This window comes from Drosophila innubila (assembly GCF_004354385.1).
Source record: "Drosophila innubila isolate TH190305 chromosome 2L unlocalized genomic scaffold, UK_Dinn_1.0 4_B_2L, whole genome shotgun sequence".
In the NCBI taxonomy this organism is placed as follows: Eukaryota; Metazoa; Arthropoda; class Insecta; order Diptera; family Drosophilidae; genus Drosophila; species Drosophila innubila.
The window spans coordinates 7,040,618-7,056,084 of record NW_022995372.1 but is presented as its reverse complement, the minus strand read 5'-3'; the positions used below and the strand labels follow the sequence as shown (position 1 = coordinate 7,056,084).

Below are 15,467 nucleotides of genomic sequence, written 5' to 3'. Positions count from 1 at the left end.
AGCGCTTAGGGCATGCCTAAAAAAGGTCAAATCACTTAGTTGGCACAAAAAATACTCATAAAATATATATCATAGTATATCTATTATTGGCTGACTTACCTCAGTTTGACATTTGTAGCGTTGCTCATGTAGTTTTTTATATCATTTTCAGCGCAAACAAACGAAGACATGCAAATAGTAGTTGTTTGTGGTACCTAGTATTAGTGTTTTTTTTTTTTGTTTTAGTTGTTTGCTTTTATGCAGTTAATTTTTAAAAGATTTCTTTATTTTCAATTTCAGTTCGTTTTGATTAGTGACAAGCTGCAAAGAGGCACAACACATAATTCAAAAAAGTTGATTTTATAAAATTTGGCCAATTTGCTTAACAGCTTTTTGGCTTTCCTTTGGTTACTATTTAGTTTATTTTTGAATTTTTTTGCTTAAGTCTATTTTACTTGTTCGTTGCCAGCAGGCCGCCAGCAACAACGTCTTTTTAAGGCAAACAACGTCAGCGACTGACGACAGCAGATACTCCCTCAAGAAAATCCTAAGCCACATTTTCCTTTTTTTCTCTAAATGCGGCTTTCAATGAACGAGCGAGAGAGACAGTGAATGAGATGGGTAGTGAGTGTGAGAAAGAAAGAGCGCGTCATCAGCAGAAGAGCCACTGAGTGAGCTTGTTGTGAGAGCGCCGGTAATTCGATTTGTGTGTGAATGAGTGTGTATATTTATATATATATATATATTTTTATGTGGGCAGGCGGCAGTTTGCAGGTGTACGATGACGTTGATGCCACAGTAAGAAGGAGAGAGAAAGAAAGAGAGAGAGGGATAGAAAGGGACTGTGTTGGAACCGGACAGTTAATTGCCCGGAAGGCGCTCTGCTGTTAATGTTTATGACACTGATATTGCCATGCAACAAGAACAACAAAAACAACAATAAGAAGAGCATAAAGAAGATGAAAAGTGTCGCACGCCTACACACAAGAGCGAGAAGCATATAGAGAGAGGGAAAGAGACAGAGGGAAAGAGGCAGATTTAGGCAGGCAACACTGTAAGAAAGGCGGTCACATTTAACAACGCAATAAGCTGACGTTGCTGTAATAAGCAACCCCACACACTCTTACACACACATACGCACACACACACATGCCGTTTGTTATTGTTTCACTTGTATTTTGTTATTTGTTTGCTTGTATGTGTTGCTGCACATAAATTCTCTAATTAAATGGCACGTCACTGTTGCTGCAGGCACAACAACAGTCGCCTCCTCGTAGAAAAGCACAAATATGCCATATGCTTGTGGCATTTATTTAATGCAGCATACTTCTAGGCTTGATGTCTTAATGTTTGCTTGCTTACTGTTGTCTTTCCACACACACACACACATACAAAAATATACACACTCACACTCAATCATACACATTCTCACACACACACACATATGCATTTATATGTACATCTTTAATTTCACATATATATTTATCTAATGAAGTTCAGTGTCAAATTTTCATTTCGCTTTCAACCCAAAAATTAAACTTGCCACAGTCTGTGGCAGAGTAAGAGTATCAGTTAAAAAGCTTTGCTGTCGCCATATTTGTTCGCCTGCAGCGACAACCACAATCACATTTTCAATGTTTAATAAATATTTGCTTTGGTTTATATAAAAATGTCACACACACATTAATATTCTTTACATTTTTTGTAGATTTTCTTTTGATGCTGCTTAATATATATATATTTTCTTTATATATTTTTTTGGTGGCTGCTCGCGTTGACCGTCAGTCGAAGGACTGCCTGTCCTACTGAAATTACGTTCGTTTTGCAGAGCGCTGCTTTTGCCTCTGCTTTTGCTTGTGCTGCTCGGCGTTTTCCTCTTCGGAGTTTTTGGGTTTAACATATGCGCACACACACACACAGACACCTTGCTATAACAAAAGCAGTTTGTTGCCTACAAATTCCTACGCATTTCGTATACGTATATTTATATGCACATGTGTTAGTTAGCTCTTTGCTGTAGGTTAGGCACACGCGCCATCAAGCGAGAGCTTTGCAGAAGCTTTTTAAGCCCCATGATATTTTCGTTGTTGTTGTGTGCCAGTTTGAAGTTTAAATGTCAGTTGTCAGCACAACACTCACAGTGGTGGATAATAAATTAGGCATGCTGTTTAGAAAGTTATTTACACAAAAAATAATGCACCTATAAATACAGCAAATTATTCATTTATTATATAAATAATAATTAAATATTGTATAATTTATTTTATTTTGTATACAAATATTATGTAAGATTTATTTTAGTTTTTATCTTTGGCAATATGCCCTCTAAACATAGCGTCAAAAAAGCTGCCCTACAGCAACAACAAACTTGTGTCTCATCCCCCTTTGCTTCCTCTCTATATTTGACGTAGGTTGACAGCTGTTTGCTCTTTGTGAACAATTTATATTGCTATTGATTTTCCTTCGAATTGTAAGCTTGAGCGCAACAGTTTGAAAGTCGCAGCTTTCACTTTCGTGCGCAGCCCTTATCCACCTCTCTCACTCTCACTCACTGCGCCTGTCCGCTGCCTGCATTTGTGTTAGTGTGTCAGCGAAACGCGTGCGCAGGCAAGAAAGGCGAGAAAAGCTCCGGCCAACAACAGCCTGTTGCCGTCGTAGGGCGGACACCCAAAAAAAAAAGCTTCCAGCAGCGGCGCCAATACGCTGGAAGGCAAGCATCAGCCTATGCCATGGCCAGCAGTCCCAGACAATGACCGTGCGACGAGTACACACGCGTACTCACAAAGACATGTGTACATGCCAAGGCATCGCTGTTGTAATCATAATTCGACTCGCATAGCTGCGCATAACGGATTAATTTCACTCCATAAAATGAAACTGCATGCTAATGCCGTTTTAATGAGTTTCTGTCGCTCTGTTGGCTTCCGGCTTTCAACCATTGTGGCCTCTTCAAAGGGATCAATGCTGGCTAAGACTAAGCCCTCGGTTAAGTGTTGGGTTTTTTAGCTTTGACTTTGACCAGTAAGTTAGTAGGCGCAACAGGTTAACTTTCTAGATCAAAAAGTATTGCATACGTTTAGGACTGGAAATAACGAGAGAAATTAAGAGAAATAAAAAGTATTAGAGAAACTAAATATAAGAAGATTGTTAATAAAAATTAATAATGTTTAAAGGCAACAAATTTTGAAAATATAAAGAAAAAATTAAGTAATAGTATTATTAATAAAAATAAATACAGGAAAAAGCATTAGATTTTTATTAAAAATAAATAATATTACTAAGCAACAGACGTGTTAAGAAGAATATAAATAAATATTTATAATAAATAGAATTTTAAAGTGAAATAAATTATTAATTATTATTATTACAAAATAATAAAAATAGATAGTTTTTTTTTAATCAACCAAAAATTGTGTGAAATACTTTTAAAGAAGAAAAAATACTAAAAGGACTTGTAGGATGAACAAAATATTATTAACACAAATCGAAGATAAATATGAATAACACAAGGACTTTGATAAATTGAAAAGTAATTTACCACATTTGTTTTTTTTTACATTTCATGTAAATCTTTATTTCTTTCATTGTGTAAATTTTGTTGGTAAGTAAATTTCATTTTTTTTTTTTTTTTTTTTGTAAGCCTGTTTCAATTTGTTCGCAAATGTCTAGCTACAAATTGATTATTTTTAGCAAATTCGCATGTGTTTTTCATCATCATATTGTATTTGTATAATTCAAAAGTCAAGTCATTTTTCATGAGACGAACAATTTTTCATATCAATTAGATATAAGTAGTTTATGGTTTTATTAACTGCGAAATGTTGTGTTTGCCTGATAAAAAGTCAAATTTCTACATCGTTTTTTATTTATTTATTTTTTTGTTTTTAAGAATTTTTCGTTTTATTTATTTTGATATTAACTTTAATGTTTCGTTTTGCTTATTTTTATGCATTTTAAGAATATGATTTCTATTTAATTTCGAGCTTAGCCTTTTCTTTCTTGTTTGTTTGTGTGTGTGTTGTGTATGATGCTTGGACAAAGCCAAATTAAATGTATGTTAATATATATATAATTGTAAATTAAGCCTACTTAAAATTTGGTTTTACGCTAATTTACACAAAAAATACACAACTAAATAATTAGAACTATGCTAAGAAAAAAACTAAAATTAGCACTAAGCTTAACATTAAAGTGATGTTTATGATGATGTAATTTTGTATAGGCATATGTATATTGTGTGTATTGGTTGACGGGTTTTTGTACAATGCGTTTTAAATAAATTATTTTTGACGGATTTTTTCAGTACCTGTGTGACAGAGAGTTTTACATTTGTAAACTGCACTAACAACATCGATAAGGCAAGTTTAATAGGCGGCAATTGTTACTACTCGTAAATCAAGTGACGGTTGTTGCTTCAAGTGCTGAGTACTTACACATTATCACTATCATTCATTAATTATTAAGATTAAATTTTGGTTTCTTTTAAAGTCTAAGTAAAAGGCACTGATTCGATTCGATTCCATATTCAATTGTAAGCTGTCTTGACTTGTGTCTTTCCTGTCTGTCAGAGAGGGAGAAGGGGGATTAAGTGCGAGGTGCAGCGAGTTCAGATTGCAGCATAAAACAACAACAGCAACAACAATGATTACAACAACCGTCAACTTTCAATGTTGCGTGTTTTCAATTGTATTTTTTGTGTGTGTATGCGTGTGAGTGTGCAATGAAATATACAAAATAATAATACATTATGTGATTACTAAAAATGTAACTGAAATACGTGTGTAATGCAATTTTTTTCATAGTTCTTGTTTTTATATATAAATTGTAATAGTTTAGTTTGCTACATTTAATTTACATACATTTATTTGCTAATACATAAAAATGTTCATGTGTGTGTTTGGGTGTGTGAGTTTCATATTATTTTCTTTGTTAATTTTATGTGCATATCGGTAATTGTTACTATTATTATTATTGAAAGCTGCCTCGTTTACTATTTTCCATTATTATAAACATTTAATTGTTGCTCTTCTTCTTGGTTTTCGCTTACTTTTAACTATGAGTATGAGATGAGTTTTGAAAGCAGATTTTGCAATTAGTTTCTTTTCTTTATATAATGAATTGTTTGCATTAGTGTGTGTGTGTGTGTGTGTGTGTGTGTATGTGAGTTTGTGTGTATAAATGTTCATGGTTTTGGTTCAATAATTTAATATAATTTAAATATGTTGTATTATGTTTTAGATAGAGTTGGTATTCACTTATGGTTTACTAAATAAAGCATTCAATTTAACATAAACTTGCATAGCTATACTTTATAATTTATCGATTTTAATAGTTATAGCATGTTATAGTGTGGTACAGTATGGTATATAGTATAGGTAAGTATTTATGATGCCTAAAGGTCTAGATAATAATAGCAAAGCAGTTACAAATAATAGTCGCAATTTAATTTATACATACATGATTAAGACAAAGGATCGCCTACATTATATAAAGATATATGTAGCATAGCTTATAGCAAGAATCATAATACCTTAGCTAGAGCTTGTTTTTGATATATAATCATAATCATAATTAAATTTGTGTACCGCTCTCAGACACAGGAAAAAAATATAATAATATTAATATTAAACAATTTCGACACAAAGAGAAAAAAAAAACTAAATAGAAAACTATAAAAACAAAAAAGTGAATATTTTTTTTTACGATTGATTTGTAACACAAAAAACTTAGAGGAAACTAATCGATACAATGTATGTATATATCATAATGGGGGATACAGTATATGTTTGTATATAATATATAACATGTATGCATAATATATATCTAAGTATATATATAGTGTGATTTGTGGTATATATAATAATTATCATTATAACATAAACGTGGCGTCGCGTTTCGTGTTTAAGAAAGTGCTCTAAAATTGCTACGCTTTTACATTTGTTTTTAGCGTTATATTTTGCATTTACTTTATTATCAAGTAGTATATAATTTAGTGCAAAGTTCGCTTGGCTAACAATTAACGCATGTCTCCAGACTCTTTATTTCGTTGTCGATGTTGTTGTTGCTATTGTTGTGGCGTCTTCAGCAGTAAAATATCTTTCTTGCGTGTTCGACTTCCATTTGCATTGAGACGCTGATAGAAATAATTGCGTCCAATTTTACGCTGCAACTTGTAGAATTTGCCAGCTAGGAACTTTGTTATGCTCTGCACATAATCATGCACATCCTCGTGATCCTCCAGCAAATGTATCGAGATGATGTCGATTTTGATCTTGTCAAAGGGCAGCGTCTGCAAGATCTGAAAGGCAAAAAACAATGGAATTAAGTAAAATGATTCAATGGGGATATCTATTTATATACCCTTGCAGAGGATATTTATTACGAGTCTATTTTTCATGTGTGTTAATTAATTAATGTACACAACTCTGCAAGTGCATCAAATCTTCGACATGCCATCTCTGTGGTTTTTACTTACCTCCAGCTCATGCCCCTGCACGCCCAGACTAAGCAAATCGTATTCGGTGCGCTCACATGCCAGCATGATTGTGTAGAGCGGAAAGCATTTGATGCGCGAATTAAACCACGATGTCTCTTCGTCGTGCAAACTATTAATGCGCACATCCTCGTTGTGTATGGTAATCTGTAATAATAAAATATGTCAATTATTACGAATTTTATATTTTTTCAAATGTTTAAATTATATTTATTTAATTTAATTTAAAATATACAAACTCACCTCTTTGGGATAGGGATTAGGCGAGACGCAGGCATGCACCACCTGCATGCGTTGCCGTTGTGCATTTTGCTTGCGCAACGTAAAATACCAACGTGGCTCTGGCTCCACAAGGATGCCCATCCAATTGAGCTGCTCGCTCAGCCAGGGCGCCGTTATCAGATGCGCCAATGGACCGCTCAGCGATTGGATGACCGCACCATTCAGTTTGCCACCCACCAAATCGGATACATAATGTGCCAACTGGTCAGCGACACTGTTGCCAATGCCATTGACATGACTATGAGAGTTGCTGGCGCTGCTGCTGTTGCCCGTGCCGGCGGTTGCAACAGCTTCCGAGGCTGAGGTCACTTTGCCTGAACTAGAGATGGTGGCGCTTTTGGCCATATACATGGGATACCTGTGCATATGGATCTGGCGAAGGAATGCAATAAGTGTGGGATCGTCTTGTGGCACGCTGTTTAATTCGTAGTCGCGCGACATATTTAATCGAAATTGCTGATGTCGGATTTCTGCAGAGAGAAGAAATAGAAAATAGGAAAAGAAAGAGGAAAATTATTAGTTAGTATTAGTATTTATATTGTTGTTGTTGATATTGTTGTTGTTGTAGCTCGACTGGGTAATTAGATTTAATTAAAACTTGTTGCACCACTGGACGCTGACCAGCCACACTTGCCTCGCCTGGAATTGTGGCGTGTGGTGCATCCACTTCGATACGCTCCGTTGGCATTTGAAGCGCATTGACCAGATTTGCATTGGCAAATTGAGTGCGCCAAGTGGAGCTTAAGGAACGAATTGGCAATGGAACTCATACAACTCACACACACATACGCTCCTCCACAGATAACATTCAGGCAACAATGTAATATTCTTTCTTCGTAATTGATGTTCAAATTTGCATTAATTATTGTTTATTTAAAATAAACCAGTTTCTTATATGATATTGCATACAGCATAATTAATAGTGTGACCGTTCTATCAACAGTTTACCAACTCAATGTAATTGGTATCTAATAATTTTCCAACACTTCAAAGTTTTCTTGTAAATTATATTCAGCTCATTATTAATTATACTAGGCAGGAAAATGTTGCATTTTCAACTTGTGTCGTTTTATAAAATATTAAACAGTGTGCCCGTTCTATTGAATCTATCTATACTACTGATTTTCTTTTAACAATTTCCCTTTAATAATAATTCAATAATTCATAATTTAAAACACCTCGTAAATTTTTATAAATTTCACTATTGCAACAAAGATTTCATAAATTTCTTCCAAACTCTTTAGCTATGCCCTGACAAATTGACATTAATTTCGCGCCAAAGCAATAAGTGTGAGGTTTCAAATCGAAGGTTAAATACCATGGCAAGCCAACTTGACAGCGACCTCAGCTGACTTAAATGAGCCTTGAAACTATGCCAGCAGTCGTTGGGACAAAACCGGCCGGTAGGTAGGCCCATAAAATATAATGAGCGCACGGCCTTTGATATTTAGTTCATATGCCTCATTTACTTCCCTCCAGTTGGCCCCACAACACAAATACAACACATATGTATATGCTCTCATATACATATATATGTGATTTATAACGATTTGTTGTAGTTACCTTCTAGTGCCTTCTTGTAACATTTATTTGCTTTTCACACTTTCCTTGCGCCAATTTGAACTTTGTTTTTTTTTACCTGTGCTCACAACGAGACACAGAGAGACGAAACAATATGCTCGTAAAGGCCAACATAAATTAAAATATATAAAATGTACTAGTAATTGTGGCAAGTGCTTGCAAAAACATTAAGTCCTAAAGAGGCGTGTGCAGCAAATACATGTCTGATGGCCGAATCGTGTCTGTGTCGTATCAATTGTGAGATTAGACACAGAGTGCCATGAAACACAGAACAAAATTAACATAATTTAAAAGTTTGAGCTCAATCTTGGGGAATATTTCAACTGGAAGACTAATGCATTAATAAATTAATGTATTAAAAATTGTATGTTATATAATTGTAAAATTATATTGATTTTGAATAATAAACAACAGTTTCAGAAATAAACAATAAATATATTGGCAATATTATAGGAACAAAATGAAATAAAACAGTCTCTTCAATGATTATCATCCGAATATCTACATTTATTTATTTATCAGTAGCGCACTTGTTGTCTGTTCCGCTACATTCAGTCAACACACTCATTTTTTGAGGTCTAAGATCGACCCACTTAGATAAGGCTCGAATTGATTGAGTTTGCTTTGGCGCGTTAAGGCCAATAAATCAGCTCACTGCGCGTTATATATTAACTGTTGGCACATGGCCCAAGACAGGCAGTACCAATTTAGTAAACTAAATTATATTGTCGGTTATCACACACACAAAACTCTAACAGTGTAAGGAACCATTTTGAATATAGTCAAACAAGCAATTACACGACTTTAGCATGAATCAGGAGTTGTAGAAATCAATAATAAAAGTAGCAATAGAAAAGAAATATGCCTGTACAATGAAAGCAAACTGACGCAACTGCACAATGGTTGGAGGAAGGGTCAGGGGTCAGAGAGGGGCACACGCAATCCAGGCCATATTACACAACAAGGGTAACATAGCCCCGATATGCAAAAGGCAAACAAGAGGAGAATAAAAGTTTTTCATTTTTTTTTTTTGTTAGTTTTCTGTTTATATGCCAACAATTCTTGTTTGCTTGACTATACTTTATTAAAAAAATTTAAGCACTCTTGTAATTGAAAATGCATAAAAGTTGTTGTCGCTTTTGTTAAGTTATTGAATAGGGCGTGGTTGCAACGGGGCAACTTTGACAGACTACCCCTGACAAGCTTCTACCCCGAACTGGGCTAACTGTGCCTGCCGCCTGAGGGGGACATAAGTCTCAGGTCTCAAGTCACCAGTCTCTGTTCTCAGCTCTCAAGTCTTTAAGTTTGCCGCCGCTTAACCGCAATTAAACGTTCCTCGAAATTATTTTTTCGGGCCTTGCCCCGTCAATTTGTCTTGCCACCCTGATGACCGTTGTACGTTGTACGTTGCACACTCAAAAATCGACCCCTTGTGCAAATTAGAAATGTCAGCTTTTGATGCCGAAATTACTGAGCCTCGAGGCTAGATTCCATTTCTCATCTTCCTCTTTTTCACATTATTTCATTTTTTTTAATGCGGATTTCCATATGCTCACATTTAACGGTTTTTGAGACGCATCTGTCTGTGTTTCATTGCATTTTGTTCCTGCCATATATTCTGCTGGTAGACAAATCTATAAACCATTCATTTAGGCTCTAATCGCTGTCCGTTTGTAATGTGATCTGTTAGCCCTAATAATAAACTCAACTGTCTGCGGTATCAGATTTCTACAAATAATAGTGGGCATAAATTTTCTCTTTTCCTCTCCCTCGTTCTCTCTCTCTCTCTCTCTCTCCCTCTCTCTGTCTCATAAACTTGGCGCACTTTCCTTTCAAATTACGGCCAACAGCGTTAATTAGTCCAAGTTTTCACTTGAGCATTTCGTTTTATTGCCGTCGCGTTACGTTTTCATTCGTTTGGGGGTCCAAATTACTAAATTGTCGCCGTTTCGCCCAAAAACTGTTTTGTTGCCATTTTTTTTTTACGGTGCCATCGAGCAACTGTTTCATATATATACATTATAATAAACTTTATGGTAATTTTGTGACCGAAAAGTTTATTTTATTTTATTTTTTTGATATCTTTTAGGCGAAATTAGCATGAAGCAGGGCGAGAAATAGACAATGTTCATCATAGTGGGGAACCCAATTCACATTGCCTTAAATGACAGACAATAGCAAGAGACTTCTAAATACAGCGACATGTAAATAAAAATGGAGTATTTAAGTTTATAATAAACCAACCATTTTGAACAATAAGCAGCTGAAGTAATTAGATTTTTATGTTTTATTTCCTTTTCTAACTAACCTTTAAATTAAATTAATTATTAACGTTGAACATCGCGGGTTTATAAACAGAATGGAATAATTTTTTGAAATTTTCATATTAGAAACCAATTAGAAATGCCTTTCTTTTCAAGGGTTCCATTTCAGTCTGTACCTAACCTTATAATCAAATTGGCATTTATCTAGAAAATCATATTTTAAGTTAATAATCGAAATTATATTTTATGCCACTAAGAAATCTGTATGAAATTCAGAGTTCCAAATCAGAGTTGAAAATCATGAATGGAAAAAAAAATGCATCTAAGATATTTAAAGATAATATTACATCAAAGTAAAAATTTATGTTCAACATCACGGGTTGATATCCACAAAATCATATTAAAAATAAAAACCACCCTATATTTATCACATTATTTTTATTATAAAGCAATTCAAAAATTTTTGTTTATATCATAGATATTTTACGATCCAACCCGAAATACCAACAGATTTTCAGACTACCATCTGCGTGACTTGAAAGACTTGCCACAATTGAATGAGCGTCGGGAACTCACACGTTGAAGATGCCAAGAAATTGCGCAATTTACTCGAGTGAAACCATCAAAAGAGGGTTGCAAAAACCTGATACCAATATGCGGGTGCCTTTGAGCCACGTTCAAAATGAGGTAGAATCGCCACTGAATGGCGCATACTGTGATAATGCTCTTTGAGCTTTGCTTTTCAAATTGAGCACTCGCTGCGCTTTCTTTTTAACCACGAGGGGAAAGGGGGTTGAAGGGGCAAGCGTCTCTGATCTCTGATAGTGCAACAGCGGGGGTGGCAACACAACACAACTACAACAAAACAAAGGAAAACACATATATTCATACACGAAATTATGAATCACAGGGCGGTTGAGTGACATCCGGTAGGCAGTGCAGGGGAACAGGGAGAGGGAGAAGGAGGTCGGACTTGAGTTATAGTAATATCCAAAGTAAAGACTGCTTAGAAACAGACGACACAACGGGGGCGGGAATTGTCTGGCAATGGAACAGGGTAAATGAAAATGTCGTGCTGCTTAACGGGAATTAAGTCATTAGTGTGCGCGTAAGTGTCTGTATGTATGCGTGTGTGTGTATGTATGTCTGTTGTAAATTTCAATTAAAGTTGCAATTTGCAAATTGTCACCCGTCGTCAGGCGTTTGTCGTCTGTCAGCAAATGTGGTGCAATCACCACAAGTGTGAAGATAATGCCTGCTTAACATGATTAATTCTATGATTGTCACACTATCCACCTTACCCCACCACTCACCCCTCTACTACAACCTCTCCCTTATCGCACTTGCACTAGCCATGGACCCAAAAAAAAAAAAAACAGGCATGCCAACATGTTTACCTCTAAAAGCGGCGCAAATTGTGGCAATGTTTCAAGATTTGGGCTAATGCGATTTATGCGCTTGTTGTTGCTATTCTTGTTGTTGTAGTTGTTCTTCTTGTTATTTTTGTCGCAGTAAGCAGGTAAGGCTAATGACATTTGCCAGACGCTTGCAAGTCGCCCGCAGGCGAAACGAGAATCGTGCAGATGCGCCACGCGATGTCAACAATGTGAAAAGCGGCAACAACGACGGCGCCTCAAAATTAAAACACAAAAAAAATAGAGTAAAAATAGACAGATAGCATAAGTGGGGCGTATTTGCATTTTGAGGCGTGTCAGCAGCAGTCAAAGATCAGCCAGACTGTCTATATGGCCAAATGGTTTACTGGCTTTGAAAAGTAGGCTATGGCAATGTGTGTCTATTATTTCTAAAAGTTAGAAAAGTAAAAAGTGCAATGGGTTATACTCATTATTCATAACTCCATTATTTTTCGCGTTATCCAGCTAAATTTTGGTTTATGGAAGGAGGAATTGTAATATTATCGATTCATAGTGGAAGACTAGTTGTTTCAAAGAAAGTAGAAAAGTGAAAGAAAACAATGCAAAATATTATTATTAGCAACCCCAAGTAACTCATTTGGCATTTGAGCCACGAAACTCAAATTTGGTACAAAAAAACTAATTCAAAAGCTATTTGTAACTGAAAACTGAAAACGATCAAACTCTAATTTGCTATAAATATACTAATTCAAAAGCTATTTTTAATGGAAAAATAGATCAAAAGAATATATTTGGCAAATGAAACAATCAATTATAGGTGCTTGACTTTTAACATAACAAACACTTAAAGTAAGACAAGTTATCGTCTGGTTTTTTAGCTATTAAGCTGAAAGTTGGCATATGGATATGAAAATTGTAGTACAAGCAATTTATAAAAGAAACTAGCATAAAAAAAAAATCTCTATCCTCAAGTAACTCAACTAGATATCGAGCTCTACAGCTGAAATTTAAAATGTGAATGTGGCAATTAAATATATTTAAAATAAAAAGCAATAGAATATACTAGAAAAGTTAAAAGTAGAACAAAGTGATATGACACACTGTGTAAGTCATACATTTGTTATTACCTCTTGTTAATCTAAGTTAACAGTTGCATTAGCAGTTCTATTGAAATCGATGACTGAATACCACATTTTCATTTGTGCAATTATCTTACACAGTATTGAGATATACACTGGCATATCTTGAGATAATAAACAACTGATAAGAGGATAACCTAGCTACACTTTCTGAACTGCAACTGCGCTTTCATTTACTTTTATTGATCGGCACCGACACTTGAAAATACCATTATCATGATGAAGAACTCTCATCATGATCATGATCAAGTAGCATTTAAAGCTGAAACGTGACATTTACAACGAGCACGGGGATTGTTGTGTTTACTCATAAAAAAGAGGCCGAGGGCGCGACATGAATTGTTGTAACTGCAGCAGCAGCAACAACAATAATAATAAGAACAACAACAACGAAGAAAAGCAGAGGAAGAAGAGCGTAGGCAAGCATAAAATAGTTTGGAATTTCATTCTGTAAAGTCATGACCACGGTTGACGTTCATGTTGAGATGTTTGGGAAATTAAGTAGAAGACGACGTAAGACTAAGACCTTTGAAGCCGCCACAAGAATTTGTCACTTTAATAAGCGCATTTTCGAGTTTTTCATTTATTTCCTTATGAATGATTTGGTAGAAAATGCAGTTTTCCACTCGCATCAACCTTTTGCCACACGGCAGAGAACGTGTTAAATTTATGTGTGACCCCCAACTTCGAGATGCTTAATGCGGCTTTTGTTGGCTAGGCTAATTTATGCACTCCATGCCCATTTGTATTATTATGGTTTATGAATCCGTATGCTCGTATAAACCTAATAGAGCCATTCAATGTGCCATAAAACCAGAGACTGGACGTCGACAGCAGCCGAAGCTGTCAAGCTGCCAAGTTGTCAAGCCAAGTGGCAAGTGCCACGCCCTTATTTTGCCGTGAGCCAAGCCCTGTCTAGTCGACGTGGCGGCAATCGAAAAAAGCACCAGGATCCCAGCAGGAAAGTGGGTGGCAATCAGCTGACTTCATTGAGAAATTGACTGTCACACTGACGGTCTGACTGCCTGCAATTTAGCACTGTCTTTATGGACTTTTAATTCGTTGCACAATTTGCATATACTTAATTCTTAAAGACAACGGCTCTGCGGAAGGAATCGATCGACGTAAAGGAAGCCACGGAAATATAATATATATATATGTACCATATATTAAGAAAAACAACAAAGCGACAATCGAAAATTGCCAGTACTTGAGCAGAATTTAAAATGCACTTATTTTCCTTAAAGGCACACTGGTGACAGCTCGTCGAAAATTAAAATACAAATTTTTAGTAAATAAGATTTTTCTGTAATAAATTACAAGTAAATAATTTATATAATAGAAGAATTGTCTTTAACGAAAGTACTTAAATTTTCATACATTTTGATCTCTTCGTAATATTTCAATTTGTCCTATCAAATAATTCTTTATTTCACAACTATTGAACTGACTTTGAGTCACTGTGCAAATAAGTTGAGGCTGCTTTACAGCTACTCACATACAATGAATTGCCATTGATTTTTGGGTCTCTTTCAAGTACAATGAATTTTTATTTCTTATTTTTTTACCACTTCGTAGTGCGCCCTTAGTCACATTCGGGAAGGATGAGTCAGTTTGGCGTTGGCGATCCATCACGGAACCACTTGGCAACGGATGGAATGAGAAAAGAGCCTCTCATCGTATGCAAAACAATTTCGCTTGCAATCCGCTTTCATTGAGAAAACGGCACAAATTAAGCAAATTTATTTTGCCTGGTACTAAATAGAGACAAAACACAGACGAGACAATTTTATAGGCGAAATTTATCCACGGCAACAACGCGCAATAACAAAATATTTTAGCGAATTAAAAGAAAATTGCCTCATCCGACAGACGACGAGGCTGTCTGGATATAATTTGGATAGATGACATAGTCGTAGTCGTAGTTTACAAAACGAATCAACTAGCGCTGAGTCACTTTTCTAAATCTAAAGAGGCTCTTAAGTGTTTACTAAGCAACTAACTAGCTAAATCACTGACTAGTTCGTTTGGTGGGTGGTACAATTTAGGCAAGGCTCTTTTCTAATTAAGGCATTTAAAGCTGCATTTCCTATTTACAAGATAATTACTAGTTTATATAAATTTTAAGCTGAATATTCGTTGTAATTCTAGAAAATTTTAGTCAATAAGAACCTATAGACTAACTTTTAGATTGCGGTTCTTTATATTACAATTCCTGAGATTCGCGTGAATTAAATCACACAAAAAAAGCCTCAACACGAGATAAAAGTCTAGTGACGAAAGCATATTCCAGCCCCAAAATATCTGGTATCCAATTTTGTGATGTTAAAAATGATTAAAAATGTTAAATATA

The 15,467-nt window shown here is 35.3% G+C and overlaps 1 protein-coding gene across 2 annotated transcripts in view; it reads right to left on the bottom strand.

Moving 5' to 3' along the window:
* Positions 1-5,344: 5,344 nt before the first annotated feature.
* Positions 5,345-15,467, bottom strand: part of LOC117794510 (protein Star) — a 31,827-nt gene continuing 21,704 nt past the window's right edge. For both annotated transcript variants that reach the window (XM_034635147.1, XM_034635146.1), the window contains 3 exons: positions 6,716-7,224; positions 6,455-6,619; positions 5,345-6,277 (listed from right to left, as the gene is read on the bottom strand). In XM_034635147.1, the coding sequence (XP_034491038.1) occupies positions 6,044-6,277; positions 6,455-6,619; positions 6,716-7,224 (908 nt within the window). In that variant the 3' untranslated portion in view covers positions 5,345-6,043. The remainder of the gene's footprint in view (positions 6,278-6,454; positions 6,620-6,715; positions 7,225-15,467) is intronic.